The 17,313-nt window shown below is 48.0% G+C and overlaps 1 protein-coding gene across 1 annotated transcript in view; it reads right to left on the bottom strand.

Annotated features, from left to right (window-relative positions):
* Positions 1 to 17,313, bottom strand: part of TMPRSS13 (transmembrane serine protease 13) — a 106,274-nt gene that overhangs the window by 11,845 nt on the left and 77,116 nt on the right. Inside the window, exons 9-11 of the mRNA XM_088455994.1 lie at positions 10,903 to 11,069; positions 5,303 to 5,401; positions 1,603 to 1,745 (exon numbers count right to left, since the gene is read on the bottom strand). Of these exons, the coding sequence (XP_088312120.1) occupies positions 1,603 to 1,745; positions 5,303 to 5,401; positions 10,903 to 11,069 (409 nt within the window). The remainder of the gene's footprint in view (positions 1 to 1,602; positions 1,746 to 5,302; positions 5,402 to 10,902; positions 11,070 to 17,313) is intronic.

The raw sequence follows: 17,313 nt of genomic DNA, 5'->3' as shown, positions 1-17,313 counted from the left end.
TGCCATCCTGTCTGCCACTGCAGTGTCACTCCTAGATGGGTCACGTGTTTGTGCCGCCCACTCGTGTCGCTTAGCATAGTCATCCAGCTACCTCGGTGCAACCTTTTGGACATGAAAACACTATTGTGAGGTGTGAGGTGTTCAGAATAGACTGGAAATGAGTGGAAATTAAGGTTATTGAGGTTAATAATAGCATAGGAGCAGAGAAACCAACAAATTCTGTGATTTTAGCTGTTTTTATGCTTTTTAAAAAAAAAATACAGATCCAAAACACAAAACCCAGAACCCAAAACACGGAAGGGTGGTTTTGGCAAAACAAATCCAGATCCAAAACACGAAGAAAGATCCAGATCCAAAACCAAAACACAAAACACGAAAAGTGGCCGGTGCACACCCCTAGATTAAAGTATGTCTGTGAACATCTGTTTAAAACACAAACATGACTTTCTTAAAAGTAGTAAGCTGCTACTCTCCCACTTACTACTGACCATACAGATTGTCTTCTCTAGAACCTCTATGGTAGAGCATTTCGCTGTTCCCTTATGTTTGTTATTTGCGCTCTCTCGATTGTTTTTACTTTAATCTCCTTTTCTGTTTTAGCTTGTTTCTGAGGGGCCAGCTCCTCAACTGATATAAATTGGGTAACATATCCTAAGATCTCTATTCTCTGTTAACTATATTAACATAAGAGAAATTATGGATTTATATGACATTAGGGGCTGGATGTACTAACACTAAAAGGCAGCAAACCTACGAAAACTGACATTTTAGGAGACGTGACCACATTTGTCATATGTTTCAAGCACTGGAAAGGGAAACTTTCTGGAGCTTGTACCCGATAGGAAATACTGTTTTAAGATGGCGTTGCCTAATAGAGGCCCATGGGTTTCTACATCCTTAACCGCTTGTTCAGCTCTAACAAAGGCTTCAAAGCTTAGTTGCTGAATTTGTGGGACTCCAATCTGGGAGATCCAGGAGGGGAAAGCCCCATATACCTTCATGTCATCTCAGCCCCACCCCCACTGTAAAATGTTGCATCACTTCATTACAGGTCAGCCCAATTGCATAGTAGAAATACTGCGTTTTGTAGTGGGAGGCTGAGCCGTGATGACGCTATTCACAGCAAATTGCATCGTGACAGCCCCACCAGCTTCACTACTGAAGTGGATATTATGCAGGAGTTGTCAACTCTCCTAAGATCTCCTAAGCTATCCAAAATGTGGGAGCCTCCTGGACATTCTGGGATAGTAGGCGAGTATGCTCCAAGGAAATGGCCACCAAGATACACAGCCACTAATAGATAGTACATTGTGTTCTGTGTCACATGAGGAGGGGCCCCAGCCTACAGTGAGGTTTGTCTGATGCCTTCACAGCACTCACTGTGGATCTCCTATAATGGTGACAGCAACAACAGCAACATATGAAAGGAAGCTTCATCCTCCCCATCCTATTGCCCTATTGCACTTTTATGTATAATATTTCTCCTACCTACAGAAAACCTGCATGCACAGATACAACAGCAAGCAGAAGTAAGGGGTGGTTGTACACATTGGGGAAAGGGGAACTGGTAGTATAAGCACATTACCCATGTGCAGTACTCACCTGACATGAATCCGTTCCTCCTCTCAGGTCCCCAGCACACATCATTCTATCACTAATGGCTCCATTATAGACAACAACACTGTTACAGGTGGCAGTGCTGATAATGGTTACTTCTGCCTTCATCAAGACCTGGGATGCATCCTCTAAAATGAGAATAACCTCGATCAAGATCCATATCCCACCACAGGACAAATTAACTCCTTACTGACCAAAGATATGTGGAATCACAACTGTTGGATTACTTTTTCTATTTACTTCACATACACTTTAAAACGCCTAAACACCTAAGACATGTGGTATTGACTTTAATATACATATTACTTTATTAAACAGTTTATATTGAAGGATGAAGTTGCTTGGGCTTATCCCTGGTGGCATGCATGTCAGATTCCGTATGAGCCTTCTCTGACCTTTCTCTTTGTGAGTATAGACAAATTGTATATTGCTGTGGATTATCCCACAGTTATACCGCGTATCCACTAAACGATACATTGGACGTTTTGAACGATAACGATATTCTTATCGTTCATCGTCTGCAATATCGTCCAGTGGATATGCCGTCAACAACCAGCGATGCACGCTCCTGCTGTTCGTTGACGACATCTTTCATCGTCCGTACTTGCAGGGCAACCTGATGATATCGTCAGGTTCTGCAAGTACGGGGATGAGTGAGGGTGACGTCACTGAACGATATTGTGAAATCGTTCAGTGTGGGTGCTCAATGTCGTTAACGACATTGAGCACATCCACTGCCGGGGAAACACTAAACGATATCGCTCATGGAGCATATTGTCTAGTGGATATGCGGCTTTAGAGCAAACTCATGCTAGTTATTCTATATAAGAATGTGTATTTACTGTAAGTGCATGTTCACAAAATGAGTACAACAATATTTACATGAAACATATTTATATGAGGATATTGTTAGAAATACGTGTGCACATGGGGATAATGTGGCAGAGTCACTGTACCCACGAGCGCATGCCATGAGACAATGCAGCGGTGCTGAGAAGGCGGGGGGAGCGGGTACTAAACAGCCCAAGGGCCGGATTCAAAAAGTGCAGTTTAGAGAAAAGTTTCCGCGGATTCGGACTTTCCGCCTGTTTTCAAAGTATCTCTATATTCAATTCCAGGACAATTTCACCTAAGCGGAAAGTCAATGCATTGTAATAGGTGGAAAAGTATCTCCTATGAATATCAGGTTAAAAAAAGTGCAAAATCATTATTCTGGGGTGCAAATGAAAGGGAAACGACTCAGAACCCTTGGGACAGGCCCCCAAAGGACATATCAGCAGAAAAAAAAAAATAACCTCAGAACACCCCCAAAAATACTTTAATTTTGGGGGGTGAAAAAGCAAAAAATGGACTGAACAACTATAAAATCTAGCGAAATAGACTTCTTGGGGTGTTGTAATGAGGGGCCAAGTGTTTTTGGGATTGCAGGTGCATGTATAAGGGTGTTTTTTCACGTTTTTTTTTACAGTTCACTTTAGAGACACAAAAATATGCTAGCACCCATTTTCAAGTACCCCAAATTTGAGTGGACTACTTATTTTAAATAAAAAAAATACTGCTTTATGCCATTCTTCACTTTTGCAAAGACGCTAAACAATTTAAACAACTTAAGTACCCCAAACACTTTTATTAGGGCTATTAGTACACAACTACATTGATTATCTATGTAAGTGCACCTTTTTTTGGGGTACAGACTGAATTCCCCAACTCTGACAGTACTTTCCGTCTGTTCCGCATTCGCCGATTCCCGTTTTCGCCTGTTTAGATGTTGAATAGGGCGAAAAGCGGGGGCGTGCACAAAAAGTGTCCACCTCTGTAACAGGCAAAGGAGGCGGAAAGTCGGACAGGCAAAACTTCTCTGACTTTTCGCCTCTAATTGAATATGGTCCCTAGTCGGGATCTTCACTGTTTGGGACACCTTGAGACTGATGCATTATCCTGCTGGAATATTCCATCGTTGTGGGGGTAAATTAAGTCCATAAAGGGCTGCAAATGGTCATAGAGCAATGCTATGTTCCTGGTCAGTGATGTGTTCAAGTTCAAGTGGACCAGCGGACCAGCGGACCCAACTCATGCCACATGAACACACTCCACAACATTATGGAACCATCACCAGCCTGCATGGGGCCTAGTTGACAACTGGGGCCCATGGCCTCATTGGGTATGCGCCACACCCAAACCCTACCATCAGCCCGGAACAACTGGAACCATGACTCATGGGAGCACGGCCCATGGTGAAAGTCCTCCAGGTTCCAATTAGTGACATCACAAGCCTAGGTGAGGCGTTGTGTCTGGTGTTGTAGCATTAACAGAGGCACTCTGGTGGGTCTTCTGCTCCCATATACCATGCAATCTAAAAACGCTGCACTGACCTGCTGGATATGCATCACTTGTCTGTTACCATGGACAATTCTGGCCAGACGCCGCTGGTCACGATCATTAAGCACCTGTGCTCGGCCACTCCACGGTGGGTGATAATGCCTTCTATGAGGTATTCCTAGTACACAGGTGACACCGTAGATCAAGGAATGTTAAATGTATGCACAACTTCGGTAATGGAATGTCCCATCTGTCGGGCACCCACTATCATGCCCCGTTCGAAGTCCGATAATTCACGTTGCCTTGGCATGAGCAGTTTAGCCAGTGTTCAAGCTGACTCACGAGATGTCAGATTACAACTGATGCAGGTCTGGGCATTTCCAAAACGTCACAGCACAGTGATGCCACCTACCATTACCTTTACGTACTGTTATCCCATGACTTTTGGCACATCAGTGTATATGTAGAAGTCTGTGCTTTCATGAGTAACCCGCTGCAGACCTGTATTACCGAGGCAGCTGTGTTTTGTTCAGCTTTTTCAGCAAGATGTTAACGAGAGATGGTGGCAATCAATGACTTCTAAATCAGACTTTGGCCATTATTCAATTTGAGGCGAAAAGTCCAGACTTTTCGCCTGCTGGACTTTTCGCCTCCTTCGTCTGTTTTCCAGGCGGAAAAGTATCGCGCGCGTGCCCGATATTCCCCGTATTGAATTTCAAAGGACACGAAAACGGGACCCAGTGGAACTGGGAGCAGCGAAAATGGGAATTTTCGGGAAAACATCCTTGGACCCCCCCCTAAAGATGTCAAGACTTGGGGGATCACTATGGGTACCCCCGTTTTTGCATGCTGAAGGGAAGTCAGGTTTTTAAATAGCCGCGGCAGGTGCATAAATGCGGCTTTGAAGAAGGTGATGCAGAAGAGCATTTAGCAATTTTTTTGGGGAAAAATAACTATGCCCATCAAATTTGGGGTACTTGAAATGGGTGTAAGCATATTTTTAAGTCTGCATACTTTGGAACCCCGCTGGACTACATTTAACTATTTTAGAAGTGTGTTCCCTATTTTTTTTAACCCCAAATTGTGAAAAAATATTTTGGGGTGTCCCAATTTTTTTTCTGTACTTGTTTTTTTCTTACATACATCCCCAATTCTGCACTTTTTTTTCGCCACCTAAAGGCTGGCAAAAAATTATCCCTGTTTTTTTACCAGCAAAAAGTCTGTAATTGAATATAGGGATGATTGAAATAGGCGCAAATGACGTCATCGGTAATAAATTATCGCCAATAACGGCTTTTCACAGCCAAATTGAATACTGCCCTTTGAATTCAACTCACTATTGTCCCAGCAATAAACCATTACTCACCAGAATTAGCTACAGTTTTACCAAATCCACTGATCCAGCATTTGGTGTTGGGGTTAAAAGCTTGATTGGTCATTGGGAGGCAGGCTGGCTGAATGACAGCTACAAGACAGACAAAAAAAGAAGCTATTATTAACCTTTACTTATAAGATTCCACAAAGTGTCCACAGCGTAGCATCGATTACACATATTGTAGTCATTTTGCTTTATGACCGGAGGTGTATTATACATTTACCACTAGACCCTTGTACAAGAAGTGTGGACTATTATTAATGAAGCTATTTTTGGAAGGGAGGTTATGTAAGTATTTTGCCGTAAATGGCTTGAAAGACAAACAAATGCATTTTTGGGTTGTGCTGTATTCCTCTGCGAAATCAGTGTAAGTCACTTATCACTTCTGTACTCCACTGCTACAGTGATGAGACAATGTCAGTGTGCTGTGTGAACCTGTGTGTATTTTTTAACGGGTTGGGCACGGAATATCGGCGCTCGGGATCCCGGCGGGCAGAATCCTGACGCTGGCATCCCGACAGGGTTAACATACCGTACACTTGTTGGTCGGTATGCTAACCCTCCCCCTCTCCCTACACTAACCCTAACCCTTCCTCCCTGGTGCCTAACCGTAACCTCCCCCTCCCCGCACCCTAAACCTAAACCTCCCCCCTTAGTGCCTAACGCTAAGCCTTCCCCTTTGCCTAACCTCCTAACCCCTAAACCTAACCCTCCCACCAACCCCGCTACTAAGCATCGGGATTCTGTCACAGCTAATGTAAGCATCAGCATCCTGACCGCTGGGAATGGATGCTGAACATATCCCTTTTTTAACATATTTAACATTGCAATAGAAGTAATGGAAGAAAGTGGTACACTATATTTCAGATTCCTCTCCTATTGTATAAGAACATATGCTTTGTTCAAACCCCCCAAAAAAGAGCATTTGACACGATATCTGATTAATGCTCTGGGCTAAGTATGTGATTTTTTGTTTGGGACACCTACTCATTAGGCCAGGGGCAGGCCCGCCAAGAGCCGTGGCGGGCCCCTGTAATATGGGGCGTGGCCTAATCGGCGAGAAAAAAAAAGATTTGCAGCGCTGCGTGCGCTGGGGAGGGGGGGTGCTCTGAGCCCCCTCAGCCCGGCGCAAAGCCAGGGGGGGCGTGATCAGTGTGATCGCCCCCCCGCACAGGCATAGGAGACTGCTGTGGCTGCTGCTCAGCAACCACGAGCAGTCTCCAACTGCAGCTCAGCACACGCTGTGTGCTGGGCTGCTGTGAGGGGAGGGAGCGGCGCCGGGCCCCTCAGGAAGCCCGGGCCCGGGTAATCTGTACCCGCTCCCCCCCCCTCTCTCCCAACCATGGTCCTCAAGGCACATTAAGGGGTAAATTTACTAAGAATCGAGTCTGTCAAGCGGGCGCTGATTGGCTCCGGCTCCTGACTCACTGACCAGCCCACGTGGGAACTGTCGGGAGCCGGAGCCAATCAGCGGACGCTCTACAGTTAGCGACTGCTGATTGGCTGGCAGCTCCTGACAGTTCACACCGATCAGCCAGGAGCCGGTTGGCGGGGTATGTGGTCACATACATACAGTACACCACTAATGTTAAGTATATGGATTGGGTGCCGATTTGTTTATTTGCCAAGACCCCTGGATTATACGGAGACCAGCGCGAGGATGGAGGTGAGTATAAGATCTATTTTTCAGGTACTCCAAACGGGATCTACGGGGACAAGTGGATGTGAACATCTGGCAGTAGGTAAGTATGTGTGAGTGGGCTAGTTGTATGTAATAAAGCTCTGTGTGTGTGTTCTGTCTTTTTTTAACTATTTATTTTACAGTGGGGGTACAGGTGCCGGCCGCCTGCTGGCACTTGTAGTTCCACAAGTACAAAAAGGCAGGCATGCTGGCACCTGTAGTTCCATTGTAAACTACAATAGTTTACAAATATTTTACACATTACTACCCCCGTACCCACAGCCCAGGGGTGTGGGGAAGAACCCCGGGCTTCAGACCAAGCCTGGGGTTTCAAGAGAGGGGGACCCCTATTTTGGGGGGCCCCCACCTCCCCTGAGATCCCCGGCTTGGGCTGACCGGCTTGGGGTGCGAATGCTTTGGCCATGGAGACCCGGAAATAGGGTCTCCTGGCTGTGGCATTACACCCCAGTCGGTTTGGGACCGATGCTGGTTTTAATTATGGGGGGACCCCATGCAATTTTTCCCCCTATATTTAAAACCAGGACTGGCCCTGCAGCCAGGTGCTGGTTCCTAATTTACAGTGGAATCCTACTCATTTTGATCCCCGTAATTTTAGGAACCAGGACTGGACGAGCATTCCGGGGCTGGTTATGCTTTTGGGGGGGGGGGGGGGACCCTACGTAATTTTTTTGAAAAAGGTAACCCTTTTTATTACTATTTGCAGGCAGAAACACTGAACACATGGATCACACTGATCTATGTATGGTTCTGCCAAACTCGCAGATCACGGGCAGACATTTTTACAGGAGTTTTGTCCATTCTCATGAGAGTTTATAAACTCTCATCTTGGTAAATTCCCGAATCCTATCTTCACTAGTGAAAAGTCACTCGAGTTTAGCCGATGGTGAAGTGAAGAGAGTTTGCTAACTCTCCAGTATTTTCCCATAGCAAAGGAGATTTCTCTCCTGAGTTTTACATTAGTAAATTTGCGAGTGAAACAAAATGCCCAAACTCTCCAGAGATTGCTAACTCGACCAAACTCGACTTGAGCACTGGTGTCTTAATTAGTACCTCAGTAATTTTGATTTAACCATCTGTGCTCAAGCCTGGATATCATTAAAATCTGGACTCCCTGAGCACAGAGGTTGGGAAACACTGCATTAGGCAATTAAATGTTTTTGGACTAACAAGCCAGTTAACTGCATCAACTTTAGGCCCCAATAAAGGTTGGGGCTGTAAACGAATGTCACAGCCCTTATCCGGCATATCAGTTTGCCTCTGTCCTAGATTTCATCCTTTGTACAATATACAGAACTCTGGGCCTGATTCAGACCCGGTCGCAATCGCTGAGCGCTCGCAACCGGGTCGATGGTGGCCCAGAGCGCATGCGCACGACGGAGCCGGCTCTGTCGTGCGCATGCGCGAGACCCGGATAGTGACGGGCACTCCGTCGCTCCGGGTCTCGTACCAAAGGGGCGTGCTGTCGATCTTGAGTGACAGCACGCCCCCTTTGGTGGGCGGGCCGGGGGCGTGGCTGCCCAAACATGTGAACGCCTCCGTTTGGGGGCGGCCCCACAAAAACAAAAAAGACAAGCCTGCACGAATCCCTTTACTCAAAGCGCATCTTAGAGGCAGCCATTATTTAGGGGTGTTTCTGTCAGTGGTACTTTGCAAATAACAGTGGAAAATCAGGAGGGTTAACTCTGGACCTAATACAGAGATGGACGGAATTGCAGAGCCACATACAAGCAGCTTTGCAAGTCCGTCCATCTTAATGGAAAGTCAGAAGGAAGTGTCAGACACCTCCTTGCTGCATTTGGTTGCGATGGTTGCTCCTTTGGTCAGGCTGCGGGAGCTGAAGCTTCCCGCAGCTTCACCGTGGCTTCATACCTCCCGGAAAACAGGGACGACAGCCAAGCCTCCGCTTCGCCCCCCAAACGCTGCAGCATGTCAATCATACTGCGGCTTTGGGGGGTGGGGGTGGGGGGGTCTGCGAGCGTAATGGAAGGACCCATTCTGCACATGCACAGAACATTGGAGATGCACATTCATCACTGGAGGAACGTACATCTCCGAATCAGGCCACTGTTCTATAGTGTGATGTAAAAGTGTATTTTCACATTATTATTTTTGTGTAGCATTAGATTAGAAGTATTTATATTTATTCTTTATGGAAGTGAAGACCAGGTATGTACAATCTTTCCGAGTCCTGTACTTTTACTCATCTCTGTACAAATCTGTCTTTATTATTCTAATGCAAGTTGGACTAAGTAAATACATTGTTTGGTTGCTATTGGTAACAACTACTGTATACATTTGCTTTATTTCCATCCTGACACTAAATTTGGCTGTCATGCGAATTTACCATGTTTCTCATGCCAGGAGACGGGCTCCGGTAAGAGTATGTCCTGGCGCTGAGCTGGAAGCAGTGTGATAGTGTAACATGATCTTACTGCTTCCTGGTTTGGGTTCCCCCCCAGTCAATGTATATGTATGGCAATCGCAAGTGCCACTGGGGGCGCTGTAAATAGTGTTTTTTTCCGAAGGGGCGTGGCCATGCCTACCGCAATTAGGCCACGCCCAGAGTGGGGGCCGGGCCGGCTTTCAACGGCCATGTTTTCTGGGGATATCCCGCAAATACTGAATAATAAATTGGCCCCTTATTAATTTTGGACTCCCATTCTCACAGCTATTTCACACATCCACATTTCTCCTCCAGGGCTTCTCACTGCTGCCTTCTAATCATTTCTTCAGCGGCGTACACAATCTGTGGCTGGATCGCTTCCCCATACAGTAGTATGTGGAGAGCAATTCATAGAAGAATGGAAAACTTCCCGTTCCTCTGCAGTGTACAGATTCGCCATCTCAGGATGGTGTCATCTGTACTGCGAGACGAAAAGAGCAGGAAAGTTGAATACTTCCCTGCTCTTTGCAAGGCACCCGGCGCTTGCTCCGCCCCCTTTTTAGACCAGCATCCTTTGCAGCAAGTGTGACGTGACCTGCTAGTTTCAGATGTCGGCGCATGCGCAGTGGGCAGAAGACATATCGGACTCCCAAAATGTCTGTCTTTGCGCTGCTACCCAGGATCGCGGAGGGGCCGTTTACCAGAGGACGTCGTCGGACAGGTAAGCTTACATGAATGTCTACAAAACAGTACCAAATATCGCATCAGTGTGATGTGATATATAATGATATTTTTCAGTAGCGAGTTCATGTTTTACCCCGGTGTTCTTATAATCGTTTGTATTGTTGTTGCCCACAAATCACTAGTTTGTAGGAAGGCTTTCTGATTACCTAGAAACCCTCCTGTTGGGACTGATAAGGTGCGTACACACTGGGCGATAAAGTGGACGACTGAACGATAACGATATCGTTATCGTTCAGTCGTCCACTTTATTGTCCATTTTTAACCCCAAAAAGATGAACGATAATGACGACGCGCGTTCCCGCGGGTCGTTCGTCATTATCGTTCATCGGGCTGACATGCAGGCCAACCTGACGATCTCGTCAGGTTGCTGCATGTTGGGGAATGGGGGAGAGAGCCCGGCGCTGAACGATATCGTTAATGATATCGTTCAGTGGCTGTGCTCAATGTCATGAACGACATTGAGCACAGCCTGCCGGGGACAACACTACACGATATCGCTCAGGGAGCATATCGTGTAGTGTGTACGCACCAATACCCTGCCGGGGTTGGTCCGATGTTTTGTCATTTTTTGAGATGGAGATAATCCCTGTCCCCGTCTACACTACAGGTAAGCTGGCAATCTGAGACAGAGCTCTGTATGGGTGGCTGAGGGGGAGGGAGCTGCCCGCAATTGTCTACATCAATCTATCAATATACACACAATGCAAATATATGGAAACCCCCCTACAAATCCTGCCTTTGCCCTTGCAACTATATATTTACCTGAAAAAGAGAAAGGGTCCTTTAGTTTCATCAAAGCCACATCAAAATCATCAGTTTGTGAATTGTAATCCTCATTTCTAATGATGGCTGTGACAGCGGAAAAGCTGCGACTCTGGGCCAGATTGGTTGTGCCAGCGACTACCCTCCAGTAACTCATGGGCACAGCGCTGCCGGAGAAACAACAAGGTTATGTTTATGCACATGTCACCGAAGGGAAATTATTACTTCCTAATAAAGTGACATTAGGTGGATAACAGAGCATGAAGGCTTATATGGTAATGTGCATGGAAGATGGCCCACAGGTACATTCAGTAACAGTATTGCTGGAGTATAGTGTAAGACACAGGTTATGTTGCTTGAAAGCAATACTAGACAGACAGTAGGTGGTGTTTTATCCTAAGTATACCTATTTATACCTTATTCTTGATAATATAGTACGACATGTTAATGTATGAAGTTTTATATGTACAGATCACAGTACAATGTATACAACAATATTTCCCTGCCTGTGTAATGCATTAACAGAGAAGTGGCACAATCCCTATATGAGAGCTGTCCTGCTCTTACAATGGAGGTTGCTTGTTCTGAACGGCCGGGTGGGCTGAGTGAAAAGACCCACTAATGCTGTTCTGTATAGCAGGGCAGCAGTGAATGGGAGCCGCACCTACCTGCCACTGGTGGGTATGGCATAGAAAGGGTGGTAGGAGGGGAACAAGAGAAGGATTCATACCCACTCCATGATGTTGACATGCCCCTGCTTGATGTGATCACACCCTTGACCCATACTTACCCTTACCGACATTCTGGCAACCTCCTACAGGATAGGGCTGCCAGGTCGGTGCAGCAAGGGTGGCACAAGTGGGCAGCGCGGGGGAATGCTGATGCGATCATGCCATCGCGGCCCTGCCCCCCAATTCATAACGCCGATATTACCGGCATTGTAAATCAGGGGGCAGGGCTGCGATGATGCGATTCAGAGTGGATCGTGTCATCACACCCCCCCCCGGACCACCCACTCTCGTAAGCGGGTACATGGGGGCAGACTTGTCTACTCTAGCAGAGGCCTGGGAGAGGCACCCAAATTTCGGGAGGATCCTGGCAGTCCCGGAAGAGTAGGCAACTATGCCTTAATTCCGATTAGATTACCCTCTAATGTTGGGAGTAAGGAATGAATGGGGCCGGGATGTACTAAAGGAAAAATGTGGTAAAAACCCTGTTGTCTGTGTTTTTACCGCATTTTACCCTATAGAAGCCTATGGACTTCTTACCGCATCCGGCCGTCGCTGCTTCGCCGCCCTGCATCTCTCCTGCCAGCTCCCCCACTCACCTCAGTCTCCTGCGTGCCGGCCCGTGCTCTTCCTGGGTCCTCCGCCTCGTTCTCCTCCTATTCTTCTTCCAGGTGCAGAGAGGAGGAGCCCGGGAGTTCCTGCAGAGCTCTCCTTTGAGATACTAATCGCATATGTTAGTACATATGCGATTAGTAATTTTCCGGAGACTGGTGGAGGACCCAGGAAGAGCACGGGCCGGCACGCAGGAGGCTGACGAGCGGATGCGGTAAGAAGCCCATAGGCTTCTATAGGTTAACGCCAGGTTTTTGTGGCGTTACCCTCTGCACCGAAAATGGGGTAAAAACCCCGAAAACAGTGTTTTTACAGAAGTTTTCCTTTAGTACATCCCGGCCTAAGAGAGCTATACCACTCCATGGGGGAGATTTATCAAAGCTTGGAGAGAGCTTGTGTATGAAAAATGACAGTTAGGAGCTGAATGGTTGGAGCACCATTTAAGATTAGTAACGAGTGATAACAACCTATCAGCTTCTAACTGTCATGTTACAGGCTGTGTTTGAAAAACGATTGGTTGGTACCAGTTGCGGCTCTCCCCGCGGTATCACCCGGTGTGGGGAGGGTTGCTGTGCGCGCGCTGCCGCGTGCTGCCGAAAAGGGGGCATGGCCAAGCGGGAAGTGGTGTGGCCACGCGGAAAGGGGGCATGGCCTCACGGCCCGAACCTCCGTGAGTATTACTTAGGAGGGGAGCGGGGGGTGCAGGAGGTACCTGCCGGCCGGCTCCCTCAGTGACAGGAGCCGAGTGCTGCACTTAATGCTACAGTGCAGCACCCGGCTCCTGTCAGTGATGGGGAGTCTGCACCTTGGTGTCACCCCACGGCGGGTGACACCCGGGTGCGGACCGCACCCCCTTGTGACGCCACTGGTTGGTACTTTAGGCCTGATTCAGATGTGGTAGCAATGCCGATATTTATGCAGTTGAGCGATTATTGGTGCACTGTGCACACACCAAGGTACAGTACCTTAACGATGCCGCTCACAGTGGGGATTACTTCGCAAAGTGATTGACAGTCAGGGACCGTTTGTGGGGCTGTAATGAGGAATGGTGGCAAAAAAATGCAGGTGTATCCCAGCCGTTTCGGGGTTGTGTTGTAGCCTGCATCTGCGATCCCGTACACAGATAAAGTGGCTCCGACATCAGTCAGACGTCCATTCTGCGAGACCATAGATGGCCGATTATGGAATGATCCGCGACGGTGGCTGCGTATGTGTATGCAGTTACTTGGATTTGCGATGCCCCAGTGGGAGTCTCAATACATATCCTGGCGGCTAAAGCATTTGCATATCTTCGCACAGCAGCTGCGTGGAGGATCATAGCTGCGATTGCATTAGTGTCCACATCTGAATTAGGCCCTTTGGGCGAAATGTAATAGAGTCCGGCGCCGCTGTGGGAATACATGCCAGTATTCCCATATTTTTAAAGCAGCAACCATGTTAAAGGATGCGTAACATGCTTGCTGCTTTAAAAATACAGAAATACTCACATGTACTCCCGCAGCGTCGCCAGATTGCACTCTATTACATTTAGCCCTATATCCCTTTCCACTTTATCTGTCTCCAAGGTATGCTAAGTCCCCCCCCAGAGCTGAATAATCTGACCTATGTGCCTGATTCAGACCTGCTCGCAAGCGGGTCGATGGTGGGCCAGTGAGCGATGTGTGCTAGCCCCAGAGCGAGTGCAAAAAGCACTCGCTCCGGCGCTCGCATCCAAAAGGGGCGGCTGTCGATGTTGATCAACAGCTCGCCCCGTTTGGAAGGCCGGGAGGGGGGGTGGCTGGGCAAACAGAGGCGTTCCTGCGGGAACGTCTGCCATTTGTGGGTGGCCCTACTGACATCATTCGTGATGTCAGTAGGTGGACTTCTTGCTCTATTAGAGCAGGAAGTCCACTGGGGCTTGCGGCCACGTGACCCTACCGTAAGGGTCTCGTCGCAATCCCGATGGTCTTGACCATCACAACCATCACCTGGCCACTCGCATAAGCTGTGGGTCACCCACAGCTTTGCGAGCGGCCAGGAGGCCGCAACCTAAAAAACAAGCGCCCGCCCTGATTCAGAGGGAGAGCTCGCTTTTTGCGAGCGACTTTGAATCAGGCCCTATGTTCTAGCAATAACAGACAGCCAAAACCATCATTACACACTTACACAGATTGTTCCAGACAGTACTTTTATTACGAAATGATTGTCTCAATCTAAATTTGAACCTAATAATCATTTGCCTGCAGATATGTTTATTTTAGCTAAAGGGTGGGATGTACTAAGAAGGGGCGTATCTATAATGGGTGCAGGGTGTGCGGGGAGCACGGGCCACTGGGTCCAGGGGGGCCCCGCACCGCACACCCTGCACCCATAATATTACTTACCTCACCAGCACGGTGGTCCGGCGCTGTAAAACGACTGGAAAATTCCCACGGCGGCCATTTTCTCGTCATTTGCGCATGCGCAGTACAGGGAAAATGGCCGCCACGGCCATTTTCCCGGTAACCTGTGCATTCATTATAGACTCTGGGCACACTCTAGTACACAGAGTCTATAACCCGGCGCTGGCCGCGCACAGCTCAGTGCGCTGCCAGCCGCCGGGCGGACAGGAGGGGACCCGTGTCGGAGACTGCACATGGGCCCCATCCTCTCTAGAAATGCCCCTGGTACTAAGCATCGCATCCGCGATGCGGCACATCCTGTCTGTCTTTGGGTACATACCACGGTTCATTAACGCAGTATAAGAGCTGTCCTTTGTGATGGCTCCAGACAGAGGGACTTCCGGGTTTAACACCCAGAAGTTCCACCCAAGGGGGAGCATCCCGATAAGAAGTCCATAGCCTTCTATTGGGTAACACCACCTGAAGGTGTCGTTACCCATCGTGACGAAGCACCGGAAAGCATCACATTCCGGTGCTTAGTACATATGGGGAATGCGGTAAAACCCCCGAAAACTGCATTTTTGGGGTTTTACCACATTTTCACCTTTAGTACATCCAGCCGACTAACTGAAAAATGTTGCTTGCATAAGTATTCAACCCCATGCACTGTGGAAGCTTCAAGTTTACACAGTTGAAAGATATGGCCCTGACAGTTTGTTTTCAATTAGCCTCTACCTGCAAATCAGCTTTTATGGATAAAAGACTTCCTAATTCAAATAACCTTGGTCATACTGTGAATCTGAAGGGAAGTTATAAAACTGAAGATCTGAGCATGGTAAGATAATGAAAGCTAAAGTTATAGACATGTACAAGGCAGGAAACTGCTACAAAATAATATCCAAGTGCCTGGATATCCCAGTGAGGACTGTTGGATAATTGTGAGAAAATGGAAGCTGCATCATATCACCCAGCAATGGTGTATCTATAATCGCTGCAGGGTGTGCGGGGCCCACAACGCAGACCCTGCAGTCATATATCATTATACTTACTTGTCTGTAGTCTCCAGAGAGCTGCTCTGCAGCGCCGGGCCGAGCAGCAAAAATCACTGGGAAAATGGTGGTGGACATTTTCCTGGTGATTCGAGCATTCTCAGTACTAATGTCCTGAGGCGCGGGTGCCATTTTCCCGGAGACCTGCCCATGCTCAGTAGATTCTAGCACAAAGCCAGAATCTACTGCACTGCCAGAGAGGAGGGGGCCTGCACTGAGCCTGCACACAGGCCCCCTCCTCTCTTAAAACACTCCTGCCATCCAGGCACTGCCTAGTCTAAGCCATCCATTTAAACTCAGCATCAGAGCACAAAAGAGAGATGATGGAAGCCACAGAGAGGCCAACTATCACTTTGAAGGAGCTATAGAGTTCCATGTATGAGACTAAAGTTAATGTGCAACAGTCACCCATATGAAGAGCCCTGCATACAGCTGGCCTGTATAGGAGGTGGCTAGATAGTAGAAAGAAGCCATTACTGAAGAAAAACCACATCAAAGCACGCCTGGAGTTTTCCACACAACATCAGAGTCAGCTAATATGAGGGATAAGGTTTTGTGGTTAGACGAGACAAAAATGTAACTTTATGACGCCAATTCAAAATGCTATGTGTGGTGAAAGCTTAACACTGGGTCTCATTCAGACCCGCTCGCGAGCGCTGAGCGCTCGCAAGCGGGTCGATGTTGCCCAAATGCGCATGCGCGCGACGGGGGTGCCTCCGTTGTGCGCATGAGCGAGACCCGAATAACGACGGGGTAGCCATCGTTATTGGTCTCGCACCAAAGGGGGCATACTGTCGATGGTGAGTGACAGCACGCCCCCTTTGGTGGGCGTGCCGGGGGCGTGGCTGCCCAGACGGAGGCGTTTCCATGGGAACGCCTACCGTCTGGGTCCGGCCCCACCGACATCACTAGTGATGTCAGTGGGAGTGATTTTGGCTCTGATAGAGCCAAAATCACTCCAGGGCTTGCGGCAGACGAGACCCTACCACAAGAGTCTCGTCGCAAGCCCATTGGTCGCGATGGTCTTGACCATCGCGACCATCATGATGGACGCTCGCATAAGCTGTGGGTGGTAACCCACAGCTATGCGTGCGTCCACAAGGCCGCTTCGCAAAAAAAAAAACACGCCCTGATTCAGAGCGTCCGGCTCTGAATCAGGCCCACTGTCCATTGCTCAGCAAACACCATCCCAACAGTGAGGTGTGGGAGTGGCTGCATCTTGTTGTGGGGATGCTTTTCCTCAGAGGGCATGTTAGTAGAATTGAAGGAACAATGGATGGTGATAAATACAGGGAGATACTGCTAGAAAACTGAAGCTTGGGAGGAAGTTCAACTTTCAGGAAATCTGCAAGGAAAGGATGAGCAAAAATCACTCCCAAACCATGTGCAACGGACTTATGCTGCAAAAGGTGGTTCTACCAGGTAATGAGCTGCAGTACTGAATACTTATGCAAGCAGCATTACTGTCACACGCTGCCGCACTGCGAATGCTGTGCGAGGTGAACATCAGGCAAGTGTTCGTTGAATCTCCACCTACCTCCTGGTCATCATTCTGTGGATCACTCCAGATTGGTTCCTGCATCTATACTCTGCAGGTGCTAATGCTGCTCCGATGCCGGTGATAGAATTTTCGTGTTTCCGGTTCTGGCTTTGTCTCCTGTC

This window comes from Taudactylus pleione, unplaced genomic scaffold (assembly GCF_031769625.1).
Source record: "Taudactylus pleione unplaced genomic scaffold, aTauple2 ptg000683l, whole genome shotgun sequence".
Classification (NCBI taxonomy): domain Eukaryota; kingdom Metazoa; phylum Chordata; class Amphibia; order Anura; family Myobatrachidae; genus Taudactylus; species Taudactylus pleione.
The sequence above is the reverse complement of the archived record's forward strand: the minus strand, read 5'-3'. Positions and strand labels throughout refer to the sequence as shown.